The sequence below is a fragment of the Sphaerodactylus townsendi genome, linkage group LG13 (assembly GCF_021028975.2).
Source record: "Sphaerodactylus townsendi isolate TG3544 linkage group LG13, MPM_Stown_v2.3, whole genome shotgun sequence".
NCBI lineage: Eukaryota > Metazoa > Chordata > Lepidosauria > Squamata > Sphaerodactylidae > Sphaerodactylus > Sphaerodactylus townsendi.
The window spans coordinates 44,959,537-44,982,781 of NC_059437.1; the positions used below are offsets into that span (position 1 = coordinate 44,959,537).

Consider the following 23,245-nt stretch of genomic DNA (forward strand, 5'->3'; position numbering starts at 1 on the left):
CTGCACAGCTTCAAAGAGCACTGAAAGCAGTTTGAAAGTGCATTATTCTGCATGTGCAGAATGATCCTTAGAATGAACAGTTCTCACAGCAATAGAGTTTGAGCCAAGTTCTACTATCACCTAAACTGCTGAGCTGAGGTGTTTCTATCCATCCCTGACTATGCCTCAAACTCTGTCACTGAGGGAATTGTTTGGTTTATATATTACAGGTGTGCGCAAAGCACATTATCTGTTTCAGAGGTTCATCAAAATTAATTCTCCCACTGCGCCAGTTGTCTCTTGTTTTTGGCACAGGTCAGCAAGGCCATATGTACATTTGGATTTATAATTTATATGGTAGGTACAGAGGTGGGATCCAGCAGGTTCTCACAGGTTCCTGAGAGTAGGTTACTAATTATTTGTGTGTGCCGAGAGGGGGTTACTAATGGGTGATTTTGCCACGTGATTTTTGCCTTAGTGACGCCCCTCCTCTCAGCAGTAGCGCGCAGAACTTGAAGCAGTCTAGCAGGAGGTGCACTGGCGTGCGTGGCAGCCTGCACCTGCGTGCATTCGTTTCCTGCCCAAGGACTGGCGCAGTGGCTTTGTCCTTGCCACAGCCCTGCCCAGGAATGTCCCGACCCCGGAATGCCCGGCCATGCCCCCATCATGCCCCGCCCAGCCCCATTGGCGCTACGGCACAGTTTGAATCCCACCACCATGGGAACCTGTTACTAAAATTTTTGGATCCCACCACTGGGTAGGTAGGCCATCTGCGTGCCTGGGACTTTACAGAGTACAAGTCCCTCCTCCAGGCAGCTTGTATTCTAACAGACACACAAGCAAGATTGTTAGCAGCATTTTAAAAAAAAGGATAAAAAGAAGGGTCAGCCCTGGTTAATACTTGGATGGGAGACCACCAAAGAAGTCTAGGGTTTCTGTGCTGAGGCAGGCAATGCCAAACCAGCTCCGAACACCTCTTGCCTTGAAAGACTTACTGGGTCACCATAAGTTGGCCATGACTGAATGGCAAAAAAGAGAAAAAATGCCATTTAGAAGTAAAGGGGCTGAGGTGTGATAGTGGAAAACCAGAAAGGAGGGAGTTGCATGCTGGTTGGTTCTGAATGAGGCAGATGTTCACAAATACCACGTCAGCTGAGCCAGCACGTTCAATAGTGTGATGATGTCTCTGTGGGTACGTGAAGGGTGGTTCTCCATCCGCAACATTGTTGTATAGTTGGTAGACTGCTAGGAACACCCGGTTATAATCCCATGACATTCGTTGCATGTGCGGTCTGTTTGCTGTTTCTCGCAGTGGAAAACCAAGCACACTGTGACTTCGTGAAGCTGCGGAACATGTTGATCCGGACGCACATGCACGATTTGAAGGATGTAACTTGCGACGTTCACTATGAGAACTACAGAGCGCAGTGCATACAGCAGATGACCAGGTGAGTCTCGATACCTGAGCATCTCACAAACCCATCTTACCTTATACAATTTGCTCATGTAGCCAAGACGAACCCTCAGTCAGTGGGCGCACAGAACTGTCCTGCGCGTGCCCACTGGTTGAGGGTTCGTCATCGCGCTCAAAACAGCTTGCTCAATTTCGGCAAGGAAGCCACTGCTGCCCTGGGAAATGGAGGCCTGGGAAGGACAGGAGCAAAGACCAAAACAACGGGCTGGCGAGAGGCAGCCGCTGGCTGAGCCAGGGCTGCTGCCATAGACAATGGAACCTGAAGAAGGAGCAAGAAATGGCAGCTGTGTGACTTGGTGGTGACTGTGACTGAGGCAAGCATCCGAGGAGACTGGACCCGGGTGGGGGGGAAACAGAGGCAGCCTCCGAGAATCCCTCCCACTCTCCTTGCCTTCTGTTTTGCAGTGGGTGATGCTGTATCACCCCCCTTTTGTAGAGCCCATTGTATTTCCCCCCACAATGGGCTTTACCACTAGTATGTGAATATTATGCTGGAAGTTACTTCTGAAAAGCGGGATGAGCAGTTTTGCAAAACCCTTTAATGGAGATCTGGCCTACTTTTAATTGGGGTCTAGTTGTCAGCGATAAAAGAACAAGAATGGATACAGAAGGTGAAACTGAGTTTTCCTGACGCATGTTTTATGAATGATTTGTGTTGCTGTTCTCAGTCACTGGAACAGTTTGTGTGTTTCCTAGAAAAAGTCATACTGACAGAATAGAAAGCAGTACAAAATGTGGGGTTAACAGGAAGAATGAAGGAACTTTCAACTTGTCCATGTCCCTGAGGACTGGCTCACACGTGCCCGTTCATCCCGTGACTGCAAAAATCATGTGCTGAGCCTTGCCTAGCTGAGACCTGGATAGAATTTTTATATCATCTGGCACACCCTCAAACACACAGGTGTCAAACTCGCGGCCCTCCAGATGTTACAGACTACAGTTCCCATCATCCCCTGCCAGCCTGATGCTGGCACAGGGATGATGGAAACTGTAGTCCGTAACATCTGGAGGGCCGCGAGTTTGACACCTGTGCTCAAACATGTTTTATTTATTTATTTTTATTTATTAAACTTTTATACCGCCCCATCCTCTAGGGGCTCTGGAGTTTTGTCCATTGGAGTTCTTTCTCAAGTGTATCTGCTGGTAATTTATGTGCTGAGTGTGTGTGATCTAGAAATCTAACAACATACTTGCATATCGAAAGCAGAGTCTAATTACTCAGCCTTTCACTGTGCTCAGTTAATAGCATGAAATGTGTCCGTTGATCTGTCTTCACTGAAAAGTACTGTGTTTTCTTTGGCACTGAGTGATGCAGAAATTATGACTATGGTGTTAGATGTACGGTGCTCTACAGTGAATGAATGATGAACATATACACAGGAACCACCCTAGCTTTCTCCCTCAGAGTTACGATTTCATCTGAAGACGATCTTTGTTCTGTTTCTATTGTGCTTTCGCAAGCTTCTTCTGAAACCTTTTTTATATCTTCTTTTTCTAGCCCTGGAGAAGTAGATCAATGGTAGAGTATTTGTTTACTTATTTTAAAATATTTGTATCCCAACTTTCCATTTAAAATCTTCCAAGGTGACTAACAGAAAATAAAATAACAAAATTAAATTACTAACGAAATCACAATGGAACGGCAGCAACAGGAACCAACAAATCGATAGTTGAAAAAGACAAGGAAATAAAAGATACAAAGTGATCTTCACTGGGGGGCCTAAAAGATATCAAGGAAGGTAGCAAACAAAGCCTATCTGGGAAGGATATTCTGTGACTGTGGTGCCACTCCGGAGAAGGCCCTGAGAAGCTCATAATATATTTAAAACTGGAAGGTGGGGCTTCTGGAGCAAGAAACTTGAGACTAGGAACATTCATATAGGTGCAGGTGGTCTGTAGATACTCCAGACACAAGTCTAGCTGTATGAGTATTGTGTGCATAATCCTCCATGGTCAAATTCTAACATCTCTTGTTAAACGGCAATGAAAGATACCTCAGACTGTGAGGCAGGTGAAAATATGTGAAAAGGGCATTCCACACCTCTCCCAGCCTTTTTCAATTGAAAAAGCCTGCTAGCAAACATTTGCCTCAGCCCTGCAGAAAGCTTTTGGGTTTTACTTCTTCTTATTTTATTTCTTAACAAGTTAAAATTTTTGGCACATATGATTTCTTTTAGATTTAAGTTTTGTCTGAACATTTTTCTTTTTGGCGCTCTTAAATTTTTTCGAAACTGTCAAGAGCTTATGAGAATGTTCAAGCTGCAGAATAAAATTCCAACTATCTGCTGTCCACAGCGGGTTTTAGGGTTTCCAGTTTGCCTGTCTTTTTAGGCAAGATAGAGGCAGTCAGGAAATCAGCATACCGGTAGTTGTGATAGTGTCGTTTGATGATCAGAGTGCAGGACTAGGATCTGAGAGACATGGGTGTTCATTTCCACTCTGTTATGAGGGGTCAGTTATTCTCTCTCAGCCTAGCCTACTTCACAAGTTTGTTGTGTGGATAAAGTGAAGAAAGGAGAACTGTGTGCTCTACCCTGAACTTCTTGAAGGAAGGGTATGATAAGTAATGTATGAGATAGCTAAGAGGAAGAATGACCAGCATGTTAATATCAGTCAGTTATCTTCAGCGTCAAATGGATCACATCTTTTAAAAAACATCTTTGCTTGGTCCGTCCATGTTCATGGTGCTTATGGCATTTGGATTTAAATGGCATCTTCTAGTGGTTTCTGTTGCATGCTGTTTTGTGTTTTGAAACTAAACCACAAGACTTTAACCCTAAAAAAAATTAACATACCCAAAGTCGAAAGAGGAATTTAAAAGAAAGAAATGTAATGAATTGTTAGACTGACACCTAGTGGTGAGCGGTGCTAATTCTCAAGAGGATACTGCCCCAGAACAGCAATTTTTACACTTTCAAGAACAACAAGTGGTTAAGAGCAGGTGCACTCTAATCTGGAGAACTGCGTTTGATTCCCTGCTCTGCCACTTGAGCTGTGGAGGCTAATCTGGGGAACCAGATTAGCTTGTGCACTCCGACACATGCCAGCTGGGTGACCATGGGCTAGTCACAGTTCTTCAGAGCTCCCTCAGCCCCACCCACCTCACAGTGTGTTTGTTGTGGTGGGGAGGGGGGAAGGGAAAGGAGATTGTAAGCCCCTTTGAGTCACCTTACAGGAGAGAAAGGGGGGATATAAATCCAAACTCTTTCTCTTCTTCTTGCCAAGGCCAAAGTCCCTGGGTTTCGTCTTTAGTTGTTTTCAACATTTATACTGAGGCTTTTGTCTTTGCAAGGTCTCCAAAGCAGGTTAGAAGGAAACAATTTGCATCCAGAGAACAGAGACTTGCCCCAGATCTGTGAAAATGCAACAGTTGGCACTTAGAAGGCAGAAGAGGGAATTCCATAAGAGGGGTGCCAACACAGAAAAGGCCCTGCCCCCAGTTTCCATCAACCTCCGCAGCAAATGTAGCACCTGGAGCAGGTCTTGATCTTAATAAATGGGCAGGCTCAAATAGGAGAAGGTAATTCATCACACCTATACAGCTGGACAGCTGCTGGATGACTCATCACACCTAGACAACTGCCTACGGGACCGGATTTGGGAGACTGCCGGGCTCTGCTCGTGTCTGTCTGCTAAACTGTCTGCTTGCAAAACAAATGCTATTCATGAAAAAACTGCAACTAACATTTTCAGGCTTATCCTCAGCGGAATCTTTTTTTTTCAACCTGTTGACAATACACAGATCAATTTCTTGATTTTAGTTCCATTTCTACTTTAAAAAATTAATCTAAAAAGAGTCTGTAAGTATAGGTGAAAAATATGTGTTTTTATTCACTTATTCAAGGTATGCCTAAATGCAGATTTATAATCCTCGCATATGAATTTGCCTTGCTGTAGAGATAAATTGCATTGACAAAGCATATGGCCCTAATAATAAAAGGAAATTAAATGCAATAATTAAAATAAAAATATCAAAATGTGTACAGGGAAGATGCTTTCACACTGGTATACTGTCTGATCTTGGACTGTTCCTGAAAGTACGCCTTCAACATGCCCATTTCCACTAATATTCTTTAACTAACATGCACCAGAAAGGAGCCCCCAGAAAGGGTGCTTCTGTATCGCAAGCCTTGCATTAGGTTTGTGAGACTCTGCCGATGAAATCTAGTGTTTTACCCACTGATGCTAAATGGACACTCAACCTGAGAAGTTATTTCTGTCACTAAGATATTTGAGATCAAAATTGCGTGTTTCTCAATACAGCACAAGCTTTCAAGGGAAAGGGGAGAATGCTAGGCAGACTCAAGAGCAGAACCTCAGAAGAACCTTAAACAAATCCTAAGAATCACTAAGGCTCCTTCTGCACATGCAGAATAATGCACTTTCAATGCACTTTGCAGCTGGATTTTACTGCGTGGAATAGCAAAATCCACTTGCAAACAATTATGAAAGTGGATTGAAAGTGCATTATTCTGCACGTGCGGAAGAGGCCTCAGACTTGTGGTGCCTTCAAATGTAAGTTCCAGGGTTCCTGTAAGAATGGTCAGGGGCAGCTTTCTTGACTGTCTGGCTGCCTTGCGTGCGCACGTGTCTGCGCTCCTCCATACTGAACGTGATCCCTGATGTGGTTCGGCTTGGTCTAAAGTTGCCCCCTTTCTTTTTGTCATTCTTTTAGCAAGCTGACTCAGGACAACAGGATAGAGAGCCCCATTCCGATTCTGCCTCTACCTACACCAGACGCTGAAACAGAGAAGTTGATCAAAATGAAGGACGAAGAGGTAAGGGACCGGCAAGGTTTTTGGGGCAGGAGGTTTTGAGAGTTAAAGCTCCCTTTGTCAACCCAGGAACTGTTCAGCGTGGTTCTGGTCCCTTCCGCACATGCAGAATAATGCACTTTCAATTCACTTTCAATGTACTTTGCACCTGGATTTTACTGTGCGGAATAGCAAAATCCATTTTCAAACAATTGTGAAAGTGGATTGAAAGTGCATAATTCTGCATGTGTGGAAGGGACCTCTGTCCCTTCTGAGCCATTCATAAATACTGCTGCTATTAATATTTGCCAGCCTCACTGCTGCCTCTTGTCTCGTTGCAGTTGCGAAGAATGCAGGAGATGCTGCAGAAAATGCAGCAACAGATGCAAGACCAATGAGAGGAAGCAGGCTGGGAGGGCAAAGGGAATCCGGCTCGCCACCCCCAGCAGGTCAGCGGAAATCGTGGACGCCCTAGGAAGGACTTTCCCCTGTGCGCAAGGACTTGTGCGCAGGAGCGGCAACCTCTCTCATTCAATAGCAGCACCCTCTGCCAGCGGGTTGCCCGAGAGGTGGACGGGAAAAGAGGTCAGGCCACCGAAAGCCCCATCCCACATTCAGGATACAACCTCAAAGGCACCCGGCTATTCTATTTCTCTCTCCTTTTCTAAAAAAGAAAAAAAACCCATCCATTTCTCACTCTCTCCCCAGATGTACTCTAAGTCTTGTTTAGGGAACTCCTTGGTATTTTAAAGTCACGGTTTCTATGGCTAATGAAGTTGAGGACTCTGTAAATTCACGTACTTGTTTACTCTTAACCAAGGTGCTGTATTCCTCCTCCTCCTGCCCTTCCCCCCACCCCAGCTCCCCATTTATCCACCACCTCTCTAAGTGGATGCAAGGCCAACGATGGCTTGGAACCCAGTGTTCACAAGACAGTTCCGGTGTCACCTGTCACCTGGGAGACTCTGTAGTTTTCCTACCTCTTTGGAGTGGACAAGCAGAAAGGTGTGTAGATCCTCAAGTAAATGCTGGTTGGATTTGGAAGGAGGTTTCCAAAGATTCTCAGAAACATTCCAAACTGGGTTTTTTTTCCTACTAAGAAACTCAAGGCTCTTTTGCACTTGGGGGCAGGAAGCAGGCAGCTGTTACCACGAAACAACTCCTGCTGTCCCTGTTCTAGGTGGAATTGGCTACCACAGAATGGCGTGTTACTATTAGTAAGGAAGGAATAGCTCAGAATTTGTGCCATTCCATCGTGCTGGTCTGTGTTCACTCTCTTGCCAAACACAGCATAGATTGGATTCCCGGGGGAAATTATGAATGGATTTGCTGCTGAGTGAATATCCCTGGTGCACTTTTCAAAGGAACAGTTTTGGATCTTCTTTAGGGCTGTCACTGAATTCCACCCGGAGTACCCACAGCAGCAAGTTGAGTAGTTCTGCTAGCCTCAGGTTGCACTTTGTAAGTGGGTTGAAGAAAATTGCATTGCTTCAGTCAAGCCCACTGGTGCAAACATTTATTGTGGGAATGTTTGGTGTGGGTTTTTTTGTTGCTCTTGGCTCTGAGTCAGGCTGTGTCATGGATTTTGTAGTTTAAGGTTGTGTGCACATGTGTTAGCTTTACCAACTACAAAATCCATGATGCAGTTCGACTCTGGGCAAAACAACATGCGAGAATCACATTTCTTCATGCAGACGATCACACAGTCCACAACATAGCAGTGAGGTGGGAAGCAAAATACACCTGCAGAAAACACCCAGGGACCGCAACTGAAGTGTGCAATTGTAGATATTGGAAGTATTGCTATACAAGCAAAAGCTGTTGAAAACTGGCAGGGAAGAGATTTTGAAAATATTTGTAAGGGGCAATTCTTTCTGGGCATGCCCCCTGTCCTCCTGTTGCCAGGGACCGTTTCTATCTTGCATAACATTTTACACACAGAAAACTCAAATTGCTGTGTGCAGTTCAGTTGCAACTTGTGCGCATGTTCCTGTTTTATATCGACAGCTCCATATATGGCCTTATTCTAAGGGTGTTTTAAAACAGAACTTGGGCATTTCTAGAAGAAATGCTGTAGGGTTGTTAAGTGAGATATAGGGAATGAGAGACAAGTGGAAAATGATTAATGGCCATCAGAGAGGGAGGAGTCTACAGGGCATAGCAGTCGCTTCCTTGGATAGACTGGATTTTATAGATTGTGCCCACATAGTTTCAAGCCAGCTTTGCTCCAGGGCTTGTAATACGTTGTTTCCTTTTCTTGACTTGAAGCAAAGGATCTCAGGGTTCCAAGTTCTTTTGTCCAGGCTTATCCGGTACTTCTGTTGGGATGCAGCCTGAAAGGATTGAGGAGAACCAGACAGCATCTGACGGCCTAACCGCATCCTGCATTACAAATTCCATGCCTGCTCCAGCATGGTGCAGTGGTTAAGAGCAGGTGGATTCTAATCTGGAGAACTGGGTTTGATTCCCCACTCCTCCACCTGAGTGGCGGGGCTTATCTGGTGTGACATTCCTGCTGGGTGACCTTGGACTAGTGACAGTTCTTCGGAACTCTCTCAACCCGCACCTACCTCACAAGGTGTCTGTTGTGGGGAGGAAGGGAAAGGAGCTTGTAAGCCACCTTGAGTCTTCTTACAGGAGAGAAAGGTGGGATATGAATCCAAACTCTTCTCTCTTTTTCTCCTTTACGGGTTGTGTAGAAATTTTAACAAACAAACGTAACCCTACAAATCTAGAACCCTACAAATCTAAAAGGTCAGGAAATTGTTTAAGGGGCCAGTAAATATAAAACTGCTAAATATCAAAAACATTGATAATTGTAATTATGATATTGTGTGCATATGGGCCTTTTTCAAGTGTAGATTATTTTAATTTGTAATTTTGTGTTTTAGCAATTTTATGTTTAGCAATTTCATATTTAGTGGTCTTTTAAACAACTTCCTGACCTTTTATGTACTTAAACTGAAATTTTGGCAAGTGCAGGACTTCCAGCCGGAACAAGCAAAGCTGCACCTGTTGAATCAACAGCAGTTAAAAGGAATCCTGACTGCCTCTTCATTTGGAGAGCCTGCCCCACACTTTGAGAATCTTAGCCAAAGCACTCATGTCACGCCCCTCAGTCTGCAACAGACTCCTTGCTCCCTTTTTGTGTGTGTTTCATAAAGAGGAAAGCAGCTTTGTGGATGGGAAAAGTCAAGAAGGAATGGGGGGAAAGGAGCACAATGCTTTTCCTGCCTCCATTTCCACATTCCAAATCTCCCACCCACCTTCCCCTTCCTCCGCTGTGCAGGGGTCTCAATGGGCATTTGCAAAAACACGGAGCGTGGAGTGGAGCTGGGTGTTTTAGAACAAAGAAGTGGAGAAATTAGGGTTAAGCAAACCCTCATTCTGACACCTCTTTGCTCCAAGATTCCACTCCCCCCCACACTGTTTTTTTTTAAAAAAGATGTGTATGTGCTTCTGTGCACAGGAAAACATCCACATGTAACATGCAGTTAACCTGGGCAGGGTAGCTGACTGGAAATGGATTGGCTTCCCCTGGGATGCATGGCTGGCTGTTCTCGATGCGTTGCCATTTTGACGACACCATTGCTTGGGCCTTGCAAAATTATTTTTTGCTCTTCACCAATAGCTACGTGGCATTCACAGTTCCACCAGCCTCCACCCTAGCTTTTGGGCCTTCCTCCTGTCTATCATCTTCCGGACTCTTTTGTCTACAAAGCAGAGAGAACTGCTGAATAGAGATAAGGATTGTTCCTTTTGCGGCAGTGCCCCCCCCCCCCCCCCCCCCGATTATGCGCTTTTTAAACCTTGCAGCCAATGAAGAATGTTGCCAATTATATGGCCATCCTTGATAACACAGTACACTCTTAAGGGAGACTAGGGAACCTCTGTAACCTCACTGCAGTGCTTGGGGGTGGCTGAGGGAACTGAAAACACAGTCCCACGTTGGGCTGTCTCTGCTGTCTCTTGGTCATCTGACAGACTTTTAATTATAGGTTGGAGGCAGAGGTGGGATCCAGCAGGTTCTCACAGGTTCCCGAGAACAGGTTACTAATTATTTGTGTGTGCCGAGAGGGGGTTACTAATTGGTGATTTTGCCACATGATTTTTGCCTTAGTTACGCCGCTCCTCTCAGCAGTAGCGTGCAGGTCTTGAAGCAGTCTAGCAGGAGGTGCACCGCCGTGCGTGGCAGCCTGCGCCTGCGTGCATTCATTTCCCGCCCAAGGATCGGTGCAGCGGCTGCATCCTTGCCACAGCCCCACCAACCAATACCCCGCCCCCAGAATGCCCGGCCACGCCCCCGTCATGCCCTGCCCAGCCCCATTGGCGCTACGCCACTGTTTGAATCCCACCACCATGGGAACCTGTTACTTAAACTTTTTGGATCCCACCACTGGTTGGAGGCCATCGTTCAACGTCTAATTTATCTCAAGCAATGCTAGTTCCTCTGCCTGCCCTGCAGAGACCCCAGATGGGTCACCCAGCCTGCATTGTGTTCAAGAACCAAGTGAGGATTCAGCCATTGACTGTGGTTAATGAACCAGCTTCAAGTCATGGCTTCAGACCTTAGCTTTGCCATGTCCTAACTAACCGCAGCTAACGCTACTGCCCACCTTCATGCAGGCATACTAACCATAGCTGAATGAAACGGTGATCCCTGAATTGAACTGCTGTGGTCAGATAGGTGCACTGTAGTCTGTGCTTAGCCTGTACACCAAAATTGGAAACCACAGCTTGAAGCGGATTTGCAGCCCTGGTTCGGAGGGCAATTTAAAGTCCGATTTGTTAGTTCAGTTGTGATCAGAGGCGTAGCAAGGGGGGGAAAGCGCCCAGTGCGTCCTCCGTCCCCGTCCCGCCCTGGAACGCCCCCGTCCCACCCCAGATCGCCACACCACACCACACCCTCACCACACCCCCACAGGGGCGCCCCCCGGTGCATCGCGCGCCCCCCGCCCCCTTGGAGCTACAGCTCTTGTTGTGATAGTAAATGATGGTTTGCCTGAGTCAAGAAGTTAAGAAGGGGATTAGAAATCCTGAGGCTCAAACCCAAGGGCCAACATGTCCATTAGCCAGAGTGTCTTATCCTGGCAGTGACTGGGCTATCCGATCCTTGATTGTTTGGGATCCCTGTTGTCTGTGAGACAACACTTGTTTTTTAAATGCTGGTAAAACATCAGCTGCGTAAAGGAGGAGGAGTGTAGTGGTTAAAGGATCGAACTAGGATCTGAGAAAGCCAGACTCGAATCCCTATTCATGTCATGTGAACTAGCTGGGTGACCTTGGGCCAGTCACACACTCTCAGCCTTGACCCTGCCAAGCATTTGGATGAGGGACCTCCAAGGAAGTTCAGGTGTATAACAGAGGCCCCTTCCGCACACACAAAATAATGCGTTTTCAAACCACTTTCACAACTGTTTGCAAGTGGATTTTGCCATTCTGCACAGCTTCAAAGAGCACTGAAAGCAGTTTGAAAGTGCATTATTCTGCATGTGGGGAATGAGCCAGAGAGACAGGTAAGGACAAACCACCTTCGGATGTCACTTACCTTGAAAATCCTATTGGGGTCGCCACAAAAAAACAAAAAAGAGTAGCGAAATGGCTGAAAAAGATATTCTGGCGATCTTTCCCTGTAAATTCACAAATCATCACAAACCTTTTAGATCAGAATGGACAAGAATACAAGCATTGTATTAACAGCACCTTTTTGATAAGTTCTCCCTCCTTGAAGGTGTTTAAGCAGAGCTTGAATGGTTATTTATCAGGGATGTTTTGGTTGTCCTGCATGGAGCAGCGGTGGACTGGATGATCTTTAGGTCCCTTCCAACTTTTTAATTCAATGATTTCAGTGGTGATCTGGGTTCACAGCTGAGCCAAATAGCCGTGGGGTTCTTCTTGGACTTCACCCCAGCATTTTTATAGAAAGTCAAGACACCAGCAGAAAGCAGAGCCGCTTTCTGGTCTTTGATGCATGTAGAATGAGGAGTAGCTAACTCAAACCCACACTGGCTGAGTTCTGCTTTGAGAATACGTGGGATCTGTAGGCTAGGGGAAAGCAAAAAAGAAAAACCTTTACTACTGATGTAATTGCTGTTCTGTTGAAGGGATAATGGAAGAGAGGGGGAATCACAGAGGTCTGCAAGCCAAATGAACATGGAGCGTTCTGGGTGGGATGTATAGCTGAATCACTGTGAGAAAAAAGAAAGAAAGAAAAGAAACTCTCTGGCCAAAGTGAAGTTGTTCTTGGCCTTCACATGAAGTAGCAGGTTTAACTTGCAGGGCTGTTAGCGAGGATCTTTGGGCAACCGCCTGCAAGAATAGTGCTGGATTGCGGGGATGGGGACTGGCAGACTGCCTTAAGGATGCTGCTTTACTTCCCGATAACGCTGAAATGCATCAGAGACAGTGGGCTTTGTGGATGCCTGTGGCCGACGCCATCTGATGGAGGAAAATCACATCAGCCCTTGAAGTACAGAAGATCTCGTCATGTTCGCTTTCTGCCACCTCCTTTGGGCTTTCTGTGGGGAAAGGTCAGGTTTTGTAGGCTTCAGTGCCTGGCTTGGCCAGCCCTGCCTTTTGAGGATCCTAAAGCAGTGGTGGCGAACCTTTGGCACTCCAGATGTTATGGACTACAATTCCCATCAGCCCCTGCCAGCATGGCCAATTGGCCATGCTGACAGGGGCTGATGCGAATTGTAGTCCATAACATCTGGAGTGCCAAAGGTTTGCCACCACGGTAAAAGAACGCAAATTGGCTCACCCCTTTCCTTTCCCCTTACACTCCTGTTCTCTTCTACACTGTCACGCACACACATGCTCCAAGGCCCATGTTTGTTGCGGTTGGGGAATCTCTCTGGGGAGCCAAACCCAGAGCTTCCACGACCAGGATGTGGGGCAGGAATGGTCCCAGGTTCACTGGGCCTGACGAGAGAGGAGACGGCTTGAGACGGTCTTTGGTGCCCACCTGCCAACTGCGCCTGTGATCTGTGGACGGCCACATAACGGTACTTGCTTTGTGCTCGTTCTCGCTAATTGCTCCGCATGCATTTGTTTTCTCCTGGGGGTGATACGTGTGTGTGCGTATGTTGGAGTTTTGTTCTCCGTGCTGTGTGCCGGCACCTGCCTTTCTCAGCCTTCCTCGTCTCGGTCTTTGCAGCCATGTCGTACCTGCGGCTTGCTAGTGCTTCTGTGACACTCGCCACACCTTGCTCGTGCTGTTCTGTACTGCGCTCTCTCTCTCTCCCTCTCTTTTTTTTGTAAATTTTCTGTTGAACATTTTGTCATTGTGGTGGAAGAGGACAGAATCTTTTAAACATATCCATTTTATTAAAATTATTATTATTATTATTATGAATAACGTTTACTACCTGAACTGATCGATGAAGTAAATTAAAAACAAAACAACTAAAAGATGTATCCTTGTTGTTTATCATTCTATTAAACTGATATCCGTGGTAGAACTTCTCTCCCTCCGGGTTTGGTGCTTTGCAGTCTCAAGTTGTCATGTCCCGTGTCCATAGGCTCAATGGAAGAATTCAGAGTTAGCAATGATAGTCTTTACTGGAGCTCTATAGCAGGGGTGTTAACACATAGGGATCAGCGGTGGGATTCTAATAATTTAACAACTAGTTTGCCCTCCCCCCTCCACTGTGTGCCCCCCATTGCCCACTTACTTGCTCTGGAGGAACTTCTTGTGGGGGTGGGGCAATGGGACCTTGCTGCCGCTGCTCTGAAAGCCCCCTTGCTCCCCCTCCCCTGGGAGAGGGAGCGGCGGGGCTTTTAGTGCCTCAGAGCAGCCAGGCACCCAGCTGCTCCGGAACTCTGGAAGCTGCTTTTAACAACCGGTTTGCCAAACTCAACAAAAAATTAGGTACCGGTGCGAACCGGCTGAATCCCACCACTGATAGGGATCCATAGACAGATCTGAAAGGCATTGCAGGCTTATGCATTGGTATATGTTAAGTAGCCCCCCTCTTCCCAAGCCAGGTATAAGCATTTAGAATAGACAGAATAACATCATTGGTTGGGGTGCTGTGTGGTTTCCGGGCTGTATGGCCGTGTTCTAGCAGCATTCTCTCCTGATGTTTCGCCTGCATCTGTGGCTGGCATCTTCAGAGGATTTTCAGAGGATCTTGCAGCCAAAAGGACTTTCAAAACTCCACAGGCTCACCGTATCTATAACCGCCTAGAACATATGCTTTTACGTGAGAGAATCCGCACGACCCGCAAAGAACTTGCAAACTTAGACAAGGAGCTATTATTCCTCCATATTAACACCAGCCAAAAGATGAGTGCCCGAGACTGGGATAAAATTGACAACTTCACCTACAGTAAAATGGAGAAAGACATGGCTTACCATACTAAAGTGCTAGAACACGGCCATACAGCCTGGAAACCACACAGCACCCCAGTGATTCCGGCTGTGAAAGCCTTCGACAATACATTGAACATCATTGGTTGCTTACATAATTACGGAACTCAGTTCCCAGAGCAGAGGAGTCCACTTGTCTCTAGCGTGGAATGCAGCTTCTCACTCAGAGGTCCTGGGTGGTGATAAATGTGGGAAGAACTAGTGGGAAGCAAGAATGTTTGATTATACATAAAGCTAGATCGGTACCCAGTCTCCCGACGAGAGAAACAATGAGGATGAGGACAGCAACACATGGCAGGACTATCAGGGGCCTGACAACTATCAAGTATCTATCTTAGAAGTCTCCTTATGAAGTGAGGCAATGTTTCAAAAGTCACAAATTGTTATCAGCAGCATCTCTGGTGGAAAATATAGAGCTAGTCTGCGTATAGAAATGGTGTTATAAGATGCTATTAATAGTGTACCACTTTAATAGAAGCATGTTGTTGTATTCTGTTCCAGAGCAGCCACAGGCTCCACATTACAGAGGCCTACCTTCCAGGTTACAAAGAAGTACAAAAATAAAATAAAATTGCAGGGTCTCCTTGTTCAGTCTTTTTACCTGGTGGGATTGCCAAAATACCCTTCTGGTTGCAGGTCGGTGTTGCCTCCTCTCACTGACATTGGCTGCCCAGTGTCTCAGGCAGAGGTCTTCCGCATCATGTGCTTTCTGGTCATTCTGAGTGGGGAAGCCAGGAATTGAACCCGGGACCATCTGCATGCCAGTCACAAGCCTTTATTGGCATAAAATAAACATACAAAATCAGCATACAAAATTTGCCCATTATTGCTCACAATTATAGACACTGGTACTAAAATACTAAATACTAAAATATATACATGGTCCTTCTGTGACTATAGGACATTCCTTCAGCTAAGTTAACTCACTTAAACGACATCGGATACTGACAGAAGCTAGCAAAATTACTGCTGGCTATATGTGGTCATAATACATAGACATTGGTTGGTATTCATCTAGACTTACGTCTATTATTGTTAGCAGAAATTTTGCTACATTCTCACACACTGTGGGATCCATGTTGTTCAAAAGCATAGGTATCTTAAGAGCATCAGTTAGATTGTTATACAGAAATGGGATAAGTGCAGATTGTGACATGCATGCAAATGAGATGTTCTACTATGGAGTCATGACCTCACTGTAGTGCCAAATGACACCGATGGTTGCTACTGCTGCACAGTCTCTCATGAAAGGACTAACCGGGCCAACCCTGATTAGCTTCTGAGATATGACAAGATTTGGGTAGTCTAGGGATGGGGATTGGGTTTCTAGATCCAGGTTGGGAAACTCCTGGAAATTTGGGGGTGGAGCCTGAGGATGACAGGAACCTCACTGGAGCACAATGTCATGGAGTCCGCCCTTCAAACCACCCATTTTCTCTAGGGCGGGGGTGTCCAACTCTGCCTCTCCTGAGGTTCATGGACTACAATTCCCATCAGCCCCTGCTGGCATGGCCAATTGGTCTCTCAACCACCCTGAAGAATCCTCAATCCTGACTTATCTTGAGGGAACTCTACAGCGATACTCCACTTCATTCTCCAGCAAGAAAAGGCAAGTATGTGTGTGCATATTGCTGGAAGAAAGGGACTTTACGCTGTTTCCTGCCTCATCCTACAGAGGGGTTTTTTACTAGCAAGTTAGTGGCTAGATAGGGACTTAGGAATTTGTCACCTTTACTCTATCATGCTGACTCTATCCCTTTGATGTAGGTGTACTCTTAGCGACTTCCTCCCTTGCTTCCGCCTTCTTCTCGACCCTCTCCATCTTACCTTCACCATGCCTAGGGAGAGGATGTGTCTCCTACGCATCCGCCTCCGTCCAGCTAGATTAGACTAGATAGTGAACCTAACTCTCCACCTTTCTATCCAGAATGGAGTTTACTAATAAATACTCTTTTCATTAGATTAGAAACTACACATGACTCTGACTTTCTTTTGTGTCTGAAGTTCTCTCTAGCAAGCTCAGCCACGCGTGTGTGCCCAGGTAAGCTTCCCTGTGTTCAGCCTCTGTGCCGCTCTGCTACTTTTCAAGGGAAACACACGCACCAGGTGTGGTTCTCCCAACACATATCTGAGGTGTGTGCATGTGTGAAGGAGTCCCCAGAAGATCATTTTGCCCAGGATCCCTGCCAAACCTAGAGACGCATGGCTCTGCGAATCTCTTCCCTAGCACGCTTCCTTCTTGCACGAGATGTGGTAAAACCTTCCTTTTTATTAAGGGCAGCATGTGCTTGTGGTTGCCAGTTTATCAGAGGAAGACAGGAATCGTCTGTGCAATACCGTGGAAGCTCATTTCCCACATGGGAATGGTGCAGGGGATAATGAGCGTGCGACTGCGATCCAGTACCAGTTGTAACGACCCAAAGGACCCCCAGAATATTATTTATATATATTTCTGCTTTAAAATCATATTGGCAAAAGCCAGTTGCCAAAAGCACTCCTATGGGTGTAGGTAGCAGTATGTCAAAAGGTCAAAACTACTTTAACAAAAGCTAAGATAATGAGTTACTCCAGCATAACTTGGAGGCCTCATTTGAGTCACTAGAATGCTTGATTACCACACCTTGCTATAGAAACTGTTAAAGCCAACTTGCTATCAGATACTGTCATTTCCCTATCTCTTCTGGGAACTCAGGTCAACAACAAATAAGTTACTTCTCTGCATTTCCTTCCCTTTGTGATGACTCTCCTAAAACCACTTATCCCATCCTGAATCAATCAGCCTCATTCAGAATCTGAATGCTGAAGGCAGAGACTGTAAGAGTTACTTTGCATAAAGCTATTAAGAGCAAATGGCCCCATTGTCACGGGTTTAGCAGTAGATGAGATGACTTCAATGACCTCAGCACCCCCAAAGTCCAGCATGGGAAATTCCAGAGGGATTTAGAAAATAAAACTTAAAACTCACTTTATTCCAGCCCCTTCCTGGGCAAAAGGGTATAAAAGTTCAGTTCACCCCAACACATGTGCTCAATTCTGGCCTGTGCCTCTCTTGGACTGGTTGGGTTGAGACACGATATCGTCCTTCGCCTGGATTCAGATGCTGGTCATTTGAAATCCTTTGCCTTCCTACAAGATCTTCTTCAAGCTGAATTTAGGTAACGTATTACCCTGAAAAACCCCCCTCCATTTCTATCATCCAATCTATCTTTCAAACCTGTTTATATCCTAGGAAACTTGAATGTATGTGCCTTTGTGTCTTACTGAGTGTGTGTATTTTTAAACAAATTTATATAAAACATTTAAATTCAATTTGGACTCTTGCTTCTCTGTGGAATATTCATTGCCAGAATTCCTTCCCCGTATCATAAAGTCTAAAAGATCTCCTCTTGGCCCCTCTCCTGATCTGCCAATGTGAGTTCATTCCCCCTTGCTACTTTTAAAAACTATATGTGTGCTGTTACACTTTTTAGCAGCTGGTGGAGAATCCTATCCCAAATCCCCTTCCCCTGTTAAGGCCATAACACAGTGGCCAGTCTGGCTTCACAATGGCCCCACTTTGAGAGGAGGGTGCTCATTGTATCCCTTTGCTATATGTTGCTCATGGCAGCTCTGGTGAAGGCGGTGCATCAATGCATCTCTGCAGAGCAATAGACGGTGCACTGCAGTGCATGGTTTTATAGCGTGGGCTTGTACAATGTGGACCCTTACAGGTGCTTTCTTTGACCCAGAAAAGGTGCTAAAGTGAGAGGTGTGATCAGCAAACTTTGGAGACTGCTGCCAACAAACCGTGCCACAACGTTTAGTTGTGCATTGCATGCAGCCCTGTCCTCCATTGGAAAGTTAACTGCAGCCAGTAGGTAAGAAGCACTTGGTAACCTGGTTGCCCACGTTGCTAAGTCCTAGGATGTCAGACTACAAACTGGAAGACCAAAATTGCACAGGCAGAGTTCTTCTGTTTGAAGAGAGTTAACCCCGCAATCCAGGGGGGGGGGTGTTCTCCCCACATTTTTCTGAAAACCTGGAGGGAATCTCCCACGTCTGCAAAGGAAACCCCACCTGAACCTGGTCCCATTCTCTAGGTCTGTGAATCCTCACGGGGAACCAGGTTTGCTCTCTCAGCCTCACCTTACAGAGTTCTTGTGAGGATAAAATGAAGGAAAAGAGAATGATGTGCCCACTCCCAAGGTTGGGTTTAAAATATGAATAAATAAAACCCAGCTAGCATGACAACACTGTGTAGCCGCCAAAGGATGATTCAGTAGGAAGAGGCGTCCCCTTATCTTTCCGGCCCATGCTGGGACATTATCAGGATTGCTCAGCTGTTGGAGAGCTGCTTCTCGCATTGCCTGCCTGCAATGTTTGCTTCTTGTTTCAGAGAGAAACGAATTGACAGCGGTAAGTCTGGGGTCCTTTTTCTTTGTTGGGATAGATGGGTGGCACTGGATGGGTGGCATTGTTAGGAAGTTCCATTCAAATCCATGTTCTGGCAGCAACTCCAAAGGACTATACTGTGAAATCCAAAAAGGGCACTCCAGGATCATGGAGGAAATGGCTTCCTGTTGGGTCAGACCATTGGTCCATCTAGCCATGTTCTGTCTGATCTGAATGGCCATGTTGTCTCTCCGAAATCTTCTCCAGCCCAGCTAATTGGACATGCCAGGGACTTTAACTGGAAACACCAAGGCTCATGCATTGTATTTCTGTTTGATCCAAGACTAAGCTGCCTTCCAAAATGGTGGGACGTTGCAAGGGACGCAGCGGTCACAGCGCAGTAGTTATTAATGCAGCGTTATGGCTGCTGCTCATCTGTTCCTTTGTTGAAGAGGTTGTAGTAGGATAATAGGGAGGTAATAGTCCAAGGCTGCTAGTTGATGGGGCAACCCTGGGAGTTGGATGTATCTCTTGAAATTAGAGATCAGTAGAACTTGGGAGAACATAGCATAACTCCAGTGGGAAAAAAGGGGGGATTTTGTGCATGTGTCAGTATGTAGAACAGAGTCAGCAAGGGCATAGAATGAGAACTGAAAGTTTCTAGCTTTAGCTGGCTGGAACATGGAGTTAGAAATTAAGAATCACGCAACAATTGCAAACAACAGTCAGTGTGTATTTGGGGTGGTTGTGCAAACGTCCCTAAAAATGTACACTTTGCAAAATGAACAACTTATGCTGGCTTATACTCAATTAGGCCATTGGTCTCTCAAGGTCAGGACTGCCTCCTTGATGAGCAGTAGCTCTCTGGGGTCTCTCAGGCAAGATCTTTCACCAGCGGACCTTTTAAGAGGAGATAAGACCAGCGCGCCAATCAGATTCAGCCTAGGGTAGGATGTCCATATGACAAAATACAATTAAGGTCTCCGCTAGGCTGATGCTTTCTTTTGTAATAAATCCAACTGCTCTTACATTGGTCCTATAGAACGAGAAACAAATGAATCAGTGATAGTATATGTTTATTTTTGACTTCATTTATACCCTGCCTTTGCTCCCAAGGGGACACGGTCCAGTTAATTTTCAAGAGCAGTTCTCTGTCGCTTCTACACCCTCTTGCGTCTTTCCAAGCATTACTGGCTCTGTCTAAGGCTTTGTGTGTTTCAGTGCAGAAGATGACGTTCCTCTGGTTCTTCCTTGGGTTTCTGCCTCTCGTGGCCCCCACCTGCCCTCCACCCTGCCGTTGCGCTGCTAACATCATTGACTGCAGCTCGAAGGATCTCACAGAAGAGACCATTCCCACCTCTTTCAGTTCTTCAACCGTCCAGCTGTACCTCACCAACAACTATCTCACCTCCATCCCCAACGGGGTCTTTGACAACCTGAAGGACCTCCAGATGGTCTACCTGTGGGGAAATCCCTGGGAATGTGACTGTGACATTCTCTATTTGCGCACTTGGCTCCAATGGCAACAGAACCGCACCCTCTACCGGAATGTGATGTGCTCCTCCCCACCCCACCTACAAGGCAGGATCATCAGTTATTTATCAGAAGATGAGATCATCGCCACGTGCCAGTCTTGGTACTGCAGCATGGCATTCATCACCCAGATCTGCCTTTTCATCTTCATCCTTGTGCAAGCCATTTTGCTTTTCTCTATCATCTGTTACCTGAGGAGGTTCCGAAGGCTGGCAAAAGTTGCCTGGAGAGCAAACACTGAGTTGTATGAGGATGTCAGTCAATGGCCAATTTCCCATCACCATTGATTGAGCCTAGGAACTCAACATTCTGTAGCATAGCTGCTTTACCATCAAACCTCTCAGCCCAAAGAAATCATTTATTTTGGCAGCTATCTCCCTAGCTTTATGTAGGATGTTGCTGTTCTACACAGGATTTGGCAGATCTGTTTTTTAAATGGACAGATTTTCCTGAGAAGAGTTGCAGAATGGCAAAAACTAGCAGTTTCACAGGACAGTTGGCATTTGGTTCTGCGGCTGACTCAAAGGATCAATTAGCCTTTCTTCACAAAAAGGAAAAATTGTGGCTAATGAATGACTGACCTTGCCTGTTGAAGGTACACCATAAGCTGTGTTCCCTTTACTCCAGGAGTTGGCCCTGTATCTGGGATATTATTTTTTGTGAATAAGTTTTGTATGGAAAGATGGCATAAAAATAACCTTAATAAACAGTAGTTTAAAAGTATACATAGACTCTCTTTCCATCACAAGTGCCATCAGGTCGCTTCCAACTTCTGTACGGCTTATGAATTAATGACCTCCAAGACATCCCATTGTTAATGGCCTTGGTCTTGCAAACTGAGGGCCTTGCCTTTTTTGATTGAGTCAATCCACGCCATGCGGTGTCTTTTCCTGCTGCCGTCAACTTTTATGGGCATTATTGTCTTTTCCAGTGAGTCTTGTCTTCTCAAAATGTGACCAAAGTGTGATAGCCTCGGTTTGGCCATTAAATTTTAGCTGTAGTTTGATCCCCCTTCTTTGTGTTGGGATAAGTGCTCCTGGTAGTTGGAGATTATCCCTATTCGTAGTTAGCAGAGCGGCACAGGTGGCTAGAACACAGCAGAAGCCTTACCTCGCGTGCGTGCGTGCGTGATGGATCCCAATGTGCGGCAAGCTTACACAAAAGAAAGTCGGAGTCAGTTGTAGTTTCTAGTCTAATAAAAAGAGTATTTATTAGTGAACTCCATTCTGGATAGAAAGGTAGGTAGATAGAGTCACTATGCTATTCTAATCTAGCTGGATGGAGATGGATGCGTGGAGCATCCATCCTCTCTCTAGGCATGGTAGGAGAAGGGGTCGAGGAAGAAGCTGGAAGGAAGGAAGTCCCTGAGGGTATCAGTCTAACATCAAAGGGATAGAGCCAGCATGATAGAGTAAAGGTATCAAATCCCTAGGTCCCTATCTAGCCACTAGCTCTCTAGTAAAGCCCCCTCTGTAGGTTGAGGCAGGAAACAGCGTAACAGTGTAAAGTCCTTCACTTTCCAACACTTTGCATTTCAGGAATGAGAAAGGAGTAGATTCCTTCATCTCTGAGAAAGACAGAGAACTGAAGAAATCCACTCCCTCCTAATTCCTGAAATGAGAAAAAAGGGAACAAAATGCAGCTGATAATTTAACACGGGTAGCAACTGAAGCTGCCCTTGATAGATCAGGACAGCGGGAGCTTATGAGAACCTACTGTCCTGGCAACCTTCCACCCAGAAAAAAATTCTCTCTTTCCACTGGCACCGTTACAGCTTGGCACATTCAAGGTTAAAAGTCCTCCGGGCACCCTTTTCACCTCCCACCGAGTACAAACAGCTCCAACGACACGATAATGAATCACACCAGGGCCTAGAATGATTTGTAAGCCCCAGGAGGCAGCCGGTCCATAAATCTACAGCCTGCACTTCTCCACTCATCTCTAGGCTACAGTGCGAACACAGCCTCACGTCTGTCATGGTCATTTGCCTGTGGGGTGGGCAGGAAGGGGCGCTGATGTGAAAAGTCCTTATTCAGGTAGGTGTGATTTATCCTTCGTTTTACCATGACCTAAGAAGGAGGGAGTCTCAAAAAGGAGATTCAGTGATTTCTAAAATTCCCAGCATTTTTCATTTGCTTGTTCCATCAGCTTGGGCAAAGTGCAGACTCCCATCTAGTGAATATTCCAACTTTTGTACAAGGGATACCAGATTGCAGGTGGGACCCGGGCAACTCCCAGAGATACGCCTCATCTCCAAACTATAGAGAACACTTTCCTTAGAGAAAATGGATGCTTTGGAGGGTGGACTGTATGGTATCGTACCCCAGTGACAGCCAGTGTGGTGTAGTGGTTAAGAGCAGGTGGATTCTAATCTGGAGAACCGGGTTTGATTCCCCCGCTCTGCCACTTGAGCTATGAAGGCAGATGTGTTTCTGCACTCCTACATTCCTGCTGGGTGACCTTGGGCTAGTCAAAGTTCTTCGGAACTCTCTCTGCCCCACCTACCTCACAAGGTGTCTATTGTGGGGGGAGGAGGGGAAAGGAGCTTGTAAGCCACCTTGAGTCTCCTTGCAGGTGAGAAAGGTGGGATATAAATCCAAACTCCTGCTGCTGCTGCTGCTGCTGCTGCTTCTTCTTCTTCTTCTTCTTCTTCTTCTTCTTCTTCTTCTTCTTCTTCTTCTTCTTCTTCTTCTTCTTCTTCTTCTTCTTCTTCTTCTTCTTCTTCTTCTTCTTCTTCTTCTTCTTCTTCTTCTTCCCCATACC

At 45.9% G+C, this 23,245-nt stretch overlaps 2 protein-coding genes across 7 annotated transcripts in view; both read left to right on the forward strand.

Moving 5' to 3' along the window:
- The window catches only part of SEPTIN5 (septin 5), an 85,352-nt gene extending 76,616 nt beyond the window's left edge, over positions 1-8,736 (forward strand). For 3 of the 4 annotated variants that reach the window (XM_048513743.1, XM_048513741.1, XM_048513744.1), the window contains 4 exons: positions 1,292-1,427; positions 2,952-2,972; positions 6,129-6,231; positions 6,549-8,736. In XM_048513743.1, the coding sequence (XP_048369700.1) occupies positions 1,292-1,427; positions 2,952-2,972; positions 6,129-6,231; positions 6,549-6,605 (317 nt within the window). In that variant the 3' untranslated portion in view covers positions 6,606-8,736. The remainder of the gene's footprint in view (positions 1-1,291; positions 1,428-2,951; positions 2,973-6,128; positions 6,232-6,548) is intronic. The other variant, XM_048513742.1, reaches the window with a different exon arrangement.
- A 10,165-nt stretch (positions 8,737-18,901) lies between these two features.
- GP1BB (glycoprotein Ib platelet subunit beta) lies at positions 18,902-21,215 on the forward strand. 3 transcript variants are annotated; one of them, XM_048514691.1, is made up of 2 exons: positions 18,902-18,973; positions 20,171-21,215. In XM_048514691.1, the coding sequence occupies exons 1-2, from the start codon at positions 18,934-18,936 to the stop codon at positions 20,767-20,769; spliced, it is 639 nt and encodes a 212-aa protein (XP_048370648.1). In that variant the 5' UTR covers positions 18,902-18,933; the 3' UTR covers positions 20,770-21,215. The 3 variants fall into 3 exon arrangements, with proteins under 3 accessions (XP_048370648.1, XP_048370649.1, XP_048370650.1); XM_048514692.1 differs by having other exon boundaries at positions 18,917-18,973; positions 20,176-21,215; XM_048514693.1 differs by having other exon boundaries at positions 18,960-18,973; positions 20,155-21,215.
- The last annotated feature ends 2,030 nt before the right edge of the window (positions 21,216-23,245 follow it).